Raw genomic sequence first — 12,587 nt, forward strand, 5'->3', positions numbered from 1 at the left:
AAAAAATTATGGAAGCAAGAAGCGTTTACACGATAACTTATTTTCTTAATACTCCTAAAACTTACAATACTCTTCGTACCGGTACTTTAAGACTATTAACCGAGTTTCAGAGGCATTGTCAGTTTTCAAATATTGAAGAAAACAATAATGCAGATGCTCAAACTCCGAAACCATCCAGCGTATTTGGGAAATTAATAAATTTAACCCAAGTATTCGGACCAAATAAACCTACATTGAAAATTTCAAATCCCTAGCTTTTCACTCGAAAGTTGAAGTATTTACAAGGCAGAATTGAATTTGATCATGAGTTTTTCACTGATAAAACCAACCCGATAGTTTTCTATTCGAAGTTACGGGCATTTGCGCAACATTTTAGCGCTCGCCTCGTTTGAATAAGCGCGCGTAGAGAACCACGCGAGTGCGCATAACCGGATTCGGCGCGAGCTCATTTTTCTGCGCAAATACCCGTTTTTAGCAAGGATTTTCTATGGTTGTTGGAAAATTTGAACAGTTTTAGTTTAGCGAAGAGAAGGCGTCCATTCTACTGAAAAAATCTCAATCCGTAGTGAAAATTATTGTTGTGTGCTCTCGATCGATCCTTGAAATGATTTAAAATTAGAAGTAAGTGATCTAAGGAATGGGTCAATCGAAAATAGCATCGGGAAACTCGAATTTTCCGAGAATCATCCTCGATAAATTCAAGGGATGATCAGAAAGACGCGTTTGAACATCCGCCATATTCTTTTCGGTCGAAAGGAGTTCATGAAAATGCTTATAAATTCTTCTTGATTTCAGAGCAATTTCCCTCTTGCTTTCGATATGGGATTGGAAGGACCTCGAGGTCGAAGAAAAGGAATGATCGAAGGGTCTTAGAGCACAGTCTGGTCTCTTTCGAGATAGGGCTGCTAAGGGATCTCCTGGAGATCATTCCCAACTTTAGCCATCGATGGACAAAGAGCGAAAAATCAAGATTATTATATCGTCAATGTGAGTGAATTCTTTCATTCTTGGTTGCGGGTGTTAACTTTTCATTAGGGATATTGTTGATCGGTAATAATCAACGAATAAGAGATTCATCAACACTAAGAATTCCGATTTCATCTAATCGAATCAACAATACACCTCTTCAAACATCACTACAATCGAACAAAATTGTTTTTGTTCCAAAAATAACGTTTAAATAATGGATGAAAACTTCTTTATTCATTTCGCACCATACACTTCTGTATTTGTTCAAAACACGATAATATAATTCAATATTTTGATGCTAGCAGAGAGCGGTCATCTCTGGTAAAAATCAATTCAAAATTCTTTTAGTACCGGGGACTTGACCTAAATTATAAGTAATATATAGTATGTACAATAAAAATCACAAATTGGACGCCTAAAACTAAACTTTCCTGATAATATCATCGCTTAAAAATATCACATTACGGTAAATACGCTTTTAAAAGACGGGAATCGTCGACCTATCCTTGTGAGACAGATCATCATCCAGAGTCAAAAGTACCATGAATGTGAAGAACATACCGACAGCACTCAAAAAGTGCCATATGTCGTGAAAGTCGTAAAACCTCAAGAGCTTACACTCCTGGTTAAACTGACGAGATTCTGCTGGAGTAGTCTGTAAAAAAACGGATAATATTTCGAATCTGCTGAGATAAATTCTGAAAATACTCACAGCCCAAGAAATACTCTTATGTAGGAAGAAATACATAGCGGATACAGCACACGAAATCGAACAGAAAAGGAAGAACCACGTCAACGATTTTAACCTTTCCCTGTGAATAAGCTGCAAGAAAAACAGATGAACAAAGAATTAAACGGTTCAAATTCCTTCCAAATTACCTTCATGAGGATGTAAAAGAAGAAATACAGCAGAGTGTTGGCCATAAACACTGCCAAAAGAAACAGGGCGAAATCTTTTTGATGGTCGTAAAGTCCCCAAGCTGCCAACGACCAATTACAGATATTTCCTATAATAAGAAGAACCATTCGTGCTAAAAACAAAGAAGGAATTAACGTTATGTCAATAATTTCATTCCATTTACCTTTATGTACCGGTTTGATCACATGTAAGGGGCCTCTTTGGAAATCCCTCACTATAGCTGCGTAAACTCTGCGTGGAGCACCGGTATCTTCAACGAAAACAAAATTAGTAAGAGTTGATGAAAGCAATATCCGGACAAGAATCTCTGTATAACATATTTCACGTACCACATTTCCAGCAACCCATGTAGTAGATTTGAAGGCTCAAAAAGAGACATGCTAATATATAGAGAACGGTGAAGAAGATCCAGAAGTAAACGTTGCCTTCCAATATTCCAATCATACCTAAAAATAATAAAAAATATAACAAAACGATAAAACCGTAACAAAGATTACATACCGAGCAAAATAGCCAAAGCTAACACTCCGAAAGTGGAGTAAGCCGTAGCGTTGATGTCAGGATGCCTGTTCTGATACAGTTTCACCATACAAAGGACCGCCATCACGTACATGAAGCTGGAATCTAAAAAAAAACAAAGATGTTAAAATTTACCTTCGGAATTCGAATTTTTCACAACTGACCAAATTGGAAGTTCGAATGGTTCGGACAGATGTGATAGCTCCCAGATAGGACCCCTTCCATGATCAAAGCTACCCCCATGGAGTAAAACATGCCGTAATGCTGGGGGATTCCAAATTGCTGCAAAAAAGTATATAACGTAAAAAATTCAACGATCAAGAGATAGTCCTCACTCTGTCGAAGTCGAGGTCTGCATGTAAAATGGCTCTTCTGTAGGTTATCCAAATGAATAAAATTCCCAAAAAGACGTAACCAATGTTCGAGAAGACGTGGTTAAAGTCGCTGACTACCCCTAAAGGATGGGCGCAGAGGAAGTTATAGTAGCATAAATCCTGTTCTCCTGTATCGTTCAGGACCTGAAAGATAACGTTTTTATTGTATCGAGAGTTATTGAAATGTAAAAATTACCCTTTGGTAGTTGATCACCAATTGCACCACAGGCAAGCCATAAAAAATGGCTACCGTTAGCACATTATACAGGTACAAATACGATTTTCTCTTCAATACTCTTGGATCTTTGGTAGCTAAATCGCACAGGTACAATTCCGACTTGTACAGTCTGTTCTGTTTATCCAAAGAAGCCTCTGATATAGCATCATATTCAGTTTCATTAAACGATACATTATCCTCAACTAACGGCCCTGAAATTCGAAAATTATTCTCCGTTATCGAGTTATTTACTTAACTTTACTTCTTCCTGAAGGAGTTGTGGAAACCGAATCGGGATTACACTCGATGGCATACTGCATACTTCTCGGGATGAAATCTTTAAAGGAGAAATAGGTGAATCCGATTCCGAATAATACATAAAATAAGAAGACGCTGCCAAACGTTAAAATGACAGCGTTCACGTAATCTTTGTAAGAAATGCTAGGTTTGATCCTGAAGACTATGTCTTTGACACGATCGGGCTCCGAGACACCCACCTTGCCGGTGCAATCAGTATCATCGGCTTTAGCTACAAATACAACGTAGAATCCCAACGGAAATTTGAATTTCTGCAAGAAAAATTGAGTAAATTAGTTTGTTGATTTGGGATATCAAATAAGATCCACTCACAGGAATCGTTATTCCTCCCTTTGTATTCACGGTTTCGTAGAACCCTCTGAATGTTATATCTTGATTAAGATCCAAAACCGGGCACTAAACAATTTCAGAAAATCAAATCTTGAGAAATGGAAAATTAGTAAAAATCGAGATGATACTCACACTTGCATTCTGTATGCTCACGGTCATGCAAACTTCATCTACAGACTCCACTTCTAAAATAACTGTATGGTAGTTGGAATTCTCTTCATCTTGTGTATTGTTAGTGGAGAAATTGTAATAAAAATATCTGAAAATTGATGATACCCATACCACATCAATTATATTCATCATAAAGCAAGAAAAGAATATCTTTATTGAAACCAATTGGCAGACAATAGCTTGATTACATTTTTATTATGTTCATCTTGAAATGCTTCATTTACCTGGGCTCACTCGGGGTTATGATAAACTTATATTCTCTGGATAGTTCAACAAAAAAATCCTCTTGATAATCTACCCTTATGCTGAACGTAACATTTTTTACTGAAGAACTTGCAATTGTTACTATAGGATTCTCTTCAATTCTCGTTAAACCGTCTACAAGAAAAATATTTATCAGTATTTCCCTTTTCATAGTACCGAAAAGATTTTACCCGTAACATTCAAGAAGAGGTCTTTGCATAAAGTTCTACTGGTCTTATTGTACAATTTAATACCAGAGTCACTTTCTACCTGAAGGGGTATTTGCCAGGATAATAACTGATCTGGTTGCCTTGCCACAACCATAAGTGGGTTTTTAGTATCAGCAGTGACATTCTCGATAGTAACTCTCAACGGATAATTCAGCTGAAATTCAATGAATCAAGTTATATAATCGAGAACTCTTTGTTTCCTCTTTCAAGTTTTTACAGTATGGGATGAACTTACGTATTCTCCTGAAAACTGCAGAATATACTCGTTACTTCTGTTAACTTCTCCAGTAAAGTTTTCATTGTATTTCAAACTTTTAAATATTGGCTTCAGCCTGGAGCATGAACAAACCGATAAAGTAATGAATAGAAACAGTATAGAATTCATGATTCATTACTGTTACATATTATTCACTTAATCCTAGGATAAAAATGAACTTGGGAAATCCCAAACCTTTGTTATGATTTCTGAGCGGTGTGAAGTTAGCTGGCAACCGCCAGCTGACAGAATTTCCGAAGATGCCCGAATGACGGAATGATCACTAGCTGCCAATGGCGTAGGTAGATGATTCAACGAAGGGGAACGCTTGAAAGAAAAAAACACGAAATATTTAATCTAAAATGAACAACAAAATTTTGATTGTTTGATTCAAATCTATTCCAGAATCGTATTGAAAAATGATTTGATTATAGACATACCTTATATTATGATCGTAATAATTTCGGTATAAACTTTGTCAGATCAGTTGTAAGGAGATTTTATGTTTTTTTCGAACATCGACAGGAAAAAATGTTTTTAGTAACCAGAGTGGTATTCTTTCGATTCTCGATCAAATGATTTTTTTTCTTCTGAAATTCTAAAATTTATACCAGTTGGATGAGGCCTTTTTAAGGGCTCTAATCCGATCAAGCAAAACATTTTTTTCAATGATGCTGAAATAGTTCTGAATCAAACGCTCTCAATATTTTCGTTCATTGGAGGAAATATTTCGAGATAACCAATTTTAGCCTTCCGTTCGATACTCAGGTATTCTACGCATGGAGGTACCTCCATGATTCTACGCCTCTGGCGGCTATCCACACTTCGGGTGTTTTCGGAAGATCTGACAGCTGGGCGTTGGGAGCTAACTTCACACGGCTTTATTTTTACCTGTTGACATTAAAAATTTAGGTTAGAACATAGAGTTGTGATGATAAATAAACCATAGACTAACAATGTCTAATCATTGAACTCTATGGATCACCCATAGAGTTCAATGTGTTTCTGATGTCTATGCACCATTGAACTCTATGGGTGATCCATAGAGTTCAATGATTAGACATTGTTAGTCTATGGTTTATTTATCATAGAGTTCAATGCTATGCACAAATTTTCTTTTTCTTCTTCGATTCGAGTTCAACTCAAGCCACCTGGTGGCGAAATTTACAAACGCGATCGTATAATTTTTAACAGTTATTTTGTGAACGTTTATGTTGCGAATAAATATATTTGACTCCTAAAACTGATCATATTTTACTCAAAATGTCAAAATCGAAAGTGTTTTGATGCGTTTTTGGGTGTAAAGCGAAAAAGGGATATTGTCTTTTCATAATTTCAGATTCAGTTGACATTCTTATATTTGTTATTCCTGTTTGTATCTGGTTGCATTTCGTTTTTACATCTTTTTACAACTTAGCTACAAGATTGATTTTTAGGAATTTTTCTTTTCAGTCTATCCTTCTTGGTCTTCTTTCTGGTGAGACCCGATGGGCAAGTTTTAGTTGTATCTTGATAGGGTCTATCGCAATCTTTGGGATAATCGGGAATTATCTGGAAATTGTTGAGAGATTACATCTTTGGAGATACCAGGGTTAATCTGGCGCCTTTACCCTTTCACCTTTCTTACAGACGACGTCGAAAACTTCCCTGCTAGACAGTATTTTAGATAGCTTCGCCTTTTTGACGCCGAATTCAGAAAGATCGTCACCATTCCTGAAGTTTTTCAGCAAATCCTGGTTTTTCGTGAAAAACTCCGTCAAAATTGTCTGGTGCCTATCGCAGTATCCAAATTTTAACGTTTCGGTGCTCATTGGAGCTCGAATCTGTGGAAAATATTGAATATAAACATATTATACCCAATTTTTTTCGCTTATTGGTGGAAAATTTTTATTGAAGTCGAATTTCACTCACGGTAAATGTTAATTTTTCTATGTGGAAAACAGATTTTTGAGTGTATATTTGACTTTACCCTTTTATCCTCGAAGATATCCATATTTTGAGATGCGATTAATGGAGAATGTGATAGTTTAGAAGCTTTGGAAATGTCGATAAAGTCCATGGTTGGCATTCTCTTGCAGTACATGTGACTCAAGTTCGCTTTACTTATCCACGCTTGGGCTGGGTTTTTGTGGTCGTTTTGGTCCTTAATATACTTTCCGAAAATACTCCCTGACGCATCTGTTGAGTTCTGTAATAGTCGATTTAAAGAATAGGTACACTTATAGTCATGTAGGTGCCGCGTGTTTTAGTTGGGTCACCCTGTGTATGAGGCTTACCGGCGAAGGTGGCGAAGGGAAACATTGGGTGTGGTACGATTGGGGAGGTCTCTTCAATTTTCCCCGGAAATTGGGGTTGTTTTTCTCATTCCAAGGACACACATCGCATTCTGTTTTTCTCACTCTGGGTTCCATGTAACAGCTTTCGCTGTAGCTCGGGTAGGGCGCTTCCACTTTTTTGCAATGCACCTAGAAACGGTAAATAGGGTGATCTCCGAAAATTAGCACGAAAATGCTAATTTGACTAACAATTCGAAATATTTGGTACTTTGGCTGAATGCACCTCTGTTCAAAAAATCCACAGAATCGAATATCATAGATGTGTATAGCACAGAAAACGATTTGAAGTATCATAGATTTAGCTTGAAGGAAATTTTGTTTTTCCATGGTTGGCAAAACGTAAAAAATGGTAAAAGAATTGTTTTTTCACCTCGAAACTGTACGTTTGAAATATATGTACAATAAAAGACTCAAACTGTGTACGGTAAAAAAAAAACGAGGGGGAATTTTCCACATAACGTCTATTGATGGCACAACATTAAACCACACAAATCAGCAGAGTGAAAATTACAGCGGGTGATCGAAAATTTCACGGTTGTAATTTTTCATCCAATCAAAAGTACATACTTCCTTGTTCTTCTGTTTACAGATCGTGTTCTTCCTTACTGGCGGACACCCCTTCAACGTTATCTTGTCGCATTTCTTAGGCAAGCACGATTTAGCCTTCGGCTTGGTCTTATCCTCGCAAACTGTGTTTCCACCCGACTTGGACGAAAAATATCTAACGGGATCTCCGATCGAGGGCGAAAAATTCACGTTATCTGGCGAATTTCCCTGGAGACTAGAGGTGCAGTAGAATTTTTTCGAGGGCTTTATAGTACCGGGGTTGGACAAGAAGTCCTTCGTCGTAGAATTCGTAGGCTGCTTGACCTGGATCGCTTGTTGGTCTTGGAACATCTGCTCGGCCTTCTCCTGATCGGTTAGGGTGTAGGGGGAGAAGATGGCTTTCAGGGGTTCTGGGAAGGGGTTCGACGTCATCTTTGGAACTCTTGTAGGCAGATTTTGGGCTTGTCGCTTTTTGAAGCTTTCCAAGATTTGCTGACTGGAAGGATATATGATGGGATGAGGTCATGGTTGTTGTAGGGTTGGCATCACTGCTTGTTTATAGTCAGTGACCAACCAAAATAGGTTAGGGAACATAGAAAATTAAAAACACTACAGAAATTCATAGTTGCTGTTGACTGAATTATCAAAACCCGTCTAAGAATATCTCTCTGAGATCCCAGAACAAAACTCTATACAGCATGTTTCAATATATGGACATTGATAACTAGAAAAGGGGTTTTATTTTGATATGTATTTTACATCCCTAGTCTTATTACTTCAACGCCCAGAACTGTACTTGAATAGATGATGTTAGATGATAGTTTTAGACCTTCAGATTTTTGCAATTCGAGAAAATCATTTGTTCGATCCAGCTTAAGCATAAGCTAACCCTTAATTAAATTAACCTTTCCTTACCTATTCTAACCTAACCTATTCTAAACCTATCCTAAGCTAACCTATACTAAGCTAACCTATCCTAACCAGAGGTATCCTAACCTACCCTATAGCTGAATTTTATGAAAAGGAAAAGCTATTCGTGGAAATACATGAATATTTATTTTCCTGGCTTTGCTTTGTTATAATAATTTATAGTTTCTTGAATCTCTTCCATAGCTTCATCCCATTGAAACCTTCAAAAAAAAAAACCAAGAGTCAATGATACTCCCACCCCATTTCCAAGGAATTCCTAAACATAGCCACCTGGATAATACCTAATAAGTCGAATAATGGACTTGGAAGGACTCACCTAGCAGAATTATTAGTTACAATAGTTTGGGCCTTCTTTATGGGCCCTTCCTGAAGGGTAGCCATGAAATTGTTGTCGAATATAGGCTTATCTATGTAGGAAGGCATAGTAGCCGGCTGTAAATAACGGTTTTGCAGACTTCTCTGCAACATATTGCGCTCTGGTTCGAAGCAGTTAACCCACGATCTTGGATTTTCAGATGGCGTCGTTCTGTGGTTAGACGAAATGGCGAATTTGTTGAATTTATTATTGGGTTTCTCCAATTCTTTGTTGTGGATCTGGGGGGTGTCTTCTAGATTAACCTGAGCCAGTTTCTGGGCATGATTCTGTAGGAACCTTGTACACTGAAATCGAAGTTCGAAACTTAATCCAGGAAGGGGAGTGTATAAAAATGGGGCACTTACATTTCTCGCTATGGTCTCGTTGATTTTACGATATAAATTTAATGCCATAATTTAGTATCTTATTCGGGAAGAAATTTTGAATTTTGCGCTCTGGAATAACAAAATGTCAACTAAATTCAATTTTTCTCCCGTGTCATATGATCCGAAGTTTCCTCTTTTTGTTTGAAGGGATGACTAATCTGGGACATCTTTCTAGTTTATATTGAATCGCTTATATGTTAAATCGCAGACATAAATACAGACGATTCTCGAAACCTTGACCTCCATTAGTGTTTATTGTATAAGAAGAAAGAATGGGGAATTCACAATAACATGCTCCCATTTTTCGTTACATAATTTGAATATTGATTTGTACCAAATGTTTTTTCTTCAAATGCCAATCATTCCAATATTCCTCTTTATTGCACGATTTTGATTTTATTTATGTATATTTGGTTGATATTAAAATTTTCCGCTTTTTCTATTTGAATTTTTCGCAAACATGCGCACTAGCAAGTTGCAACCAGTTCATAGACCCCCTACACCCTACACCCATGACATTTGAATCCTTGCGAACGGTTTTTGTTTTGGCGCCTCTGTTTGGTAAATAGATTTTAGAGGTTACTCAGATTTTCAAAGAAAATTCCAAGATTAGTGTAGTGCCTAATGATGAATTATTTTCTTGCTTTAATTCATCCTTTGACGAAGTTTTACTTCAAATGAGGTAAAATAATCAATTTCGATTTGATATGGTGTGAGTGTGGTCCGACGATAATTTTACATGATTCTCAACAGTGTTTTTTAATTTAAAATGGTCCTAAAGTAACTAAGTTTCGTTTAAAATGTATGTAGATGATTTGAAGAATGAATTCTTTGGATTTCTTGCCGGAAAAGTGAGTATACAACAGTTCCAACTCCTTTTGTTCTTACACAAATACCTTTCAGAGAATATTCTTGATGATCCATTATGATATAGATAGTATATGTTGTTGTAAAATACTGCAATCCTTGCTCAGGCATAATCACATTCTGTACAGTTTGGCTGTAGTCCGAGGTATTGAAGATTTCAAAACAGCCTTCCGAGAGAACTGTGAAGATGTAAAATATTTCGTTCTGATAAACTGTGGCGGTACAATAGATATAGTTGAAGTTCTTGAACCCGAAGAAGATATTATATTTTTTGTATTGGATTCACATCGACCGATAGACCTATGTAATATATACAGCAACGAGCAAGTTAGGTTATTATCAGCCCCCGAGGAGGATGCAGAAGTCCCAGGTTTCGATAGTATATTCAGGGAGGAGGTGAGAAAACCCCAGAACCCCAATTGTCTCAATTTATCTTGATCGATTTTCACAGTCCGATGAAGAAGACGATGAAGTTGGGGACTCGACTAGTGAAGTTGGAAGTGACGATGAAATTGAGGGTAGGGCGGCCAAGAGAAGAAGGTTGAACGAGGAAGAAATTATGAAAAGAAGAGAAAAAAGACTTTGGGAAGAGAATAGAAGCAAATTATTATTTGAATATTCCCAGTTCACATATTACGCTAAAGCAGTAGGTACGACATCGATACCCTTGTGTTTGTATTGAATTCTATGATTTTAGAGTGCAATACTCATGTTTGAGTTAGCATGGTCTCTCAATAAAGACGATAAGGAAATGCTTTGGCTTGCCATAGTAGCGTTGACGGAGCAAATGCTCCTTGGTAAGCTAGAAGACTCAAAATACAATATTGAAATTGGCAGTCTCCAGGCGCATGCCACAAGGCTCCACAATCGCTCTAATGATTCCGAAGTTAAAACATCACTAAAAATCACCTTCGAGAAAGATTTGAAGCTGGTGCTACATAAGCATTGGTGCGTTGAGAGTAGCTTGAAGTTTTCAATGTTCACTTCTTGTAGATTGAAATTGTGGACGTTGAAAGGAGACAGGAAGTTACATCAATTATTAGCAGAGATGGGGTAAGTTGAGAACCTACAAATTCAAGCAGTTCACTCAATTATATCACTTTTACCAGTTTACCACTCGCCCAAAGTAAGCAGAAATTCACATCGATGGATCTGCAACTCCGTCAAGAGTTTCACGATTCGATGGAGAAACTTAGTGAAAAATACAATCTGGAAGATATCGTCTATCCAACGTTCATCTTACGATATGGCTTTACGAACACTTATTCTGCCTCCGATGTCGTTTATATGCTGTTGGCCCTCTTGGAAACTGCGGTAAGTTGAGGGTATCATTCCTGAAAGTGTTCTTCAAAATTTAATGTCTTCAGCCCAAATCTAAGAGTCCGGAGGAATGTTTTAATACCGCCCTGGAATTTTTGCCCAAGCCTAAGAAGGAGTTGGCCGAGGCTGGTATAGGAAGGGCCAAAACGTTATTTAGAGTTATGTTCAAAACTGTGCAAGGAGCCTTAGAAATGAAACAAGTCACAAGCGCAGGACCATTTATTTATTATATCATCCAAGAAGTAAGTAAATCTATAGATACAAGATCTTGAAGTGGATCACAAGATCGTCACATTTAATACATTTGCTGTGATGCAGAGGCTTTACGAGTGCCAGAAGAATTTCTCTAGAAATTTCGAGGGTTAACTCTCAAATTGTGAATCTTCTTCCTCTTACGGATCTCCTGCAGACAGTAGATTCCTCTTTTCTTTGACATCTGTCAGGAAGGGCCCTTTTTTTGACATCTGCCAAAAAGGCCCTTTTTTTGACATCTGTCCCTTTTTAAATGTCAGAATTTCTTTTGACAGAGGGCAGTGATGTCGTTTCCTTGTCTTCTATCTTTTTTTACTGCTTTGTTTTCCTTATTATTTCTTGAATATTTTGTAATCGTCAGCAATTTTAGGGTTTCCTTGATTGGTACATGTTCTCCAACCTTAACGTATTATCGTTACTGGCCCAGTTCATACTCAAAGCATACGTCTCCATGTCGAGGAACCGTAAAGCGACTCAATTACCTCTGATTGTTTCTGCACCTAAAAGTGTCGATAATGGAACTTGCATAATACTTGGTATACCTCCTTTATGTGAGAATTCACCCAAAAAGTAAGTTTTTCAATCCGTAACCTGTGAAGATCCGATTAACGTTTTTATTAGTTTTTTCGGTAAAGCCTTCGAGAAAGCAGCCGAGACAATAAGATGTGAAACTACCTGTGATTTTTTCGATACATCATGTGAGTAACCAAAATGTCCGTAGAAGTATGTTTGCTGGAAATTTTAATTTCTCTGGTGTAGTTTAGAATATTGTCGAAAGTTCAGATGTGAAATCATTCTCTATCTTTTTCAGACTTCGAAATACCTGTGAGGGACAGGGTTAGGTTTTTAGACGCTTTGACAGCAATTTTGACCTGAATCCGTTTTGATTTCGTTTCGTCCAATAGCAAAAGTACAAAATAAGTTTTTTAATCACTGTAAATATCATTCCACAATTGAAAATATTGTACATTGCTCAATAGAACCATGTTAAATTTTCCGGATGTTTTGGATTTCTCAAACCTTTCCAAAAAATCCCTTAAATTACATAT

The 12,587-nt window shown here is 37.2% G+C and overlaps 3 protein-coding genes across 4 annotated transcripts; 1 reads left to right on the top strand and 2 right to left on the bottom strand.

Annotated features, from left to right (window-relative positions):
- Positions 1 to 1,175: 1,175 nt before the first annotated feature.
- LOC123320617 (SID1 transmembrane family member 1-like) lies at positions 1,176 to 4,779 on the bottom strand. The gene is made up of 15 exons (XM_044907979.1): positions 4,526 to 4,779; positions 4,252 to 4,444; positions 4,042 to 4,195; positions 3,779 to 3,905; positions 3,629 to 3,712; positions 3,261 to 3,567; positions 2,978 to 3,210; positions 2,743 to 2,925; positions 2,572 to 2,689; positions 2,390 to 2,512; positions 2,218 to 2,334; positions 2,052 to 2,138; positions 1,849 to 2,000; positions 1,682 to 1,792; positions 1,176 to 1,624 (listed from the first exon to the last, which is right to left on the bottom strand). Exons 1-15 carry the CDS (start codon positions 4,673 to 4,675, stop codon positions 1,448 to 1,450), a joined length of 2,316 nt encoding a protein of 771 aa, XP_044763914.1. The 5' UTR covers positions 4,676 to 4,779; the 3' UTR covers positions 1,176 to 1,447.
- A 1,107-nt stretch (positions 4,780 to 5,886) lies between these two features.
- LOC123320143 lies at positions 5,887 to 9,229 on the bottom strand. 2 transcript variants are annotated; one of them, XM_044907344.1, is made up of 7 exons: positions 9,079 to 9,229; positions 8,675 to 9,018; positions 7,450 to 7,924; positions 6,833 to 7,011; positions 6,516 to 6,735; positions 6,157 to 6,369; positions 5,887 to 6,097 (listed from the first exon to the last, which is right to left on the bottom strand). In XM_044907344.1, the coding sequence occupies exons 1-7, from the start codon at positions 9,124 to 9,126 to the stop codon at positions 5,960 to 5,962; spliced, it is 1,617 nt and encodes a 538-aa protein (XP_044763279.1). In that variant the 5' UTR covers positions 9,127 to 9,229; the 3' UTR covers positions 5,887 to 5,959. The 2 variants fall into 2 exon arrangements, with proteins under 2 accessions (XP_044763279.1, XP_044763278.1); XM_044907343.1 differs by having other exon boundaries at positions 6,516 to 6,734; positions 6,823 to 7,011.
- Positions 9,230 to 9,614: 385 nt separating this feature from the next.
- On the top strand, positions 9,615 to 12,534 carry LOC123320768 (cell division control protein 45 homolog). Its single transcript, XM_044908193.1, has 9 exons — positions 9,615 to 9,950; positions 10,003 to 10,362; positions 10,418 to 10,612; positions 10,664 to 11,019; positions 11,076 to 11,280; positions 11,334 to 11,528; positions 11,909 to 12,108; positions 12,160 to 12,236; positions 12,350 to 12,534. The coding sequence occupies exons 1-9, from the start codon at positions 9,900 to 9,902 to the stop codon at positions 12,412 to 12,414; spliced, it is 1,704 nt and encodes a 567-aa protein (XP_044764128.1). The 5' UTR covers positions 9,615 to 9,899; the 3' UTR covers positions 12,415 to 12,534.
- Positions 12,535 to 12,587: the final 53 nt, after the last annotated feature.

This window comes from Coccinella septempunctata, chromosome 9, assembly GCF_907165205.1.
Source record: "Coccinella septempunctata chromosome 9, icCocSept1.1, whole genome shotgun sequence".
NCBI lineage: Eukaryota > Metazoa > Arthropoda > Insecta > Coleoptera > Coccinellidae > Coccinella > Coccinella septempunctata.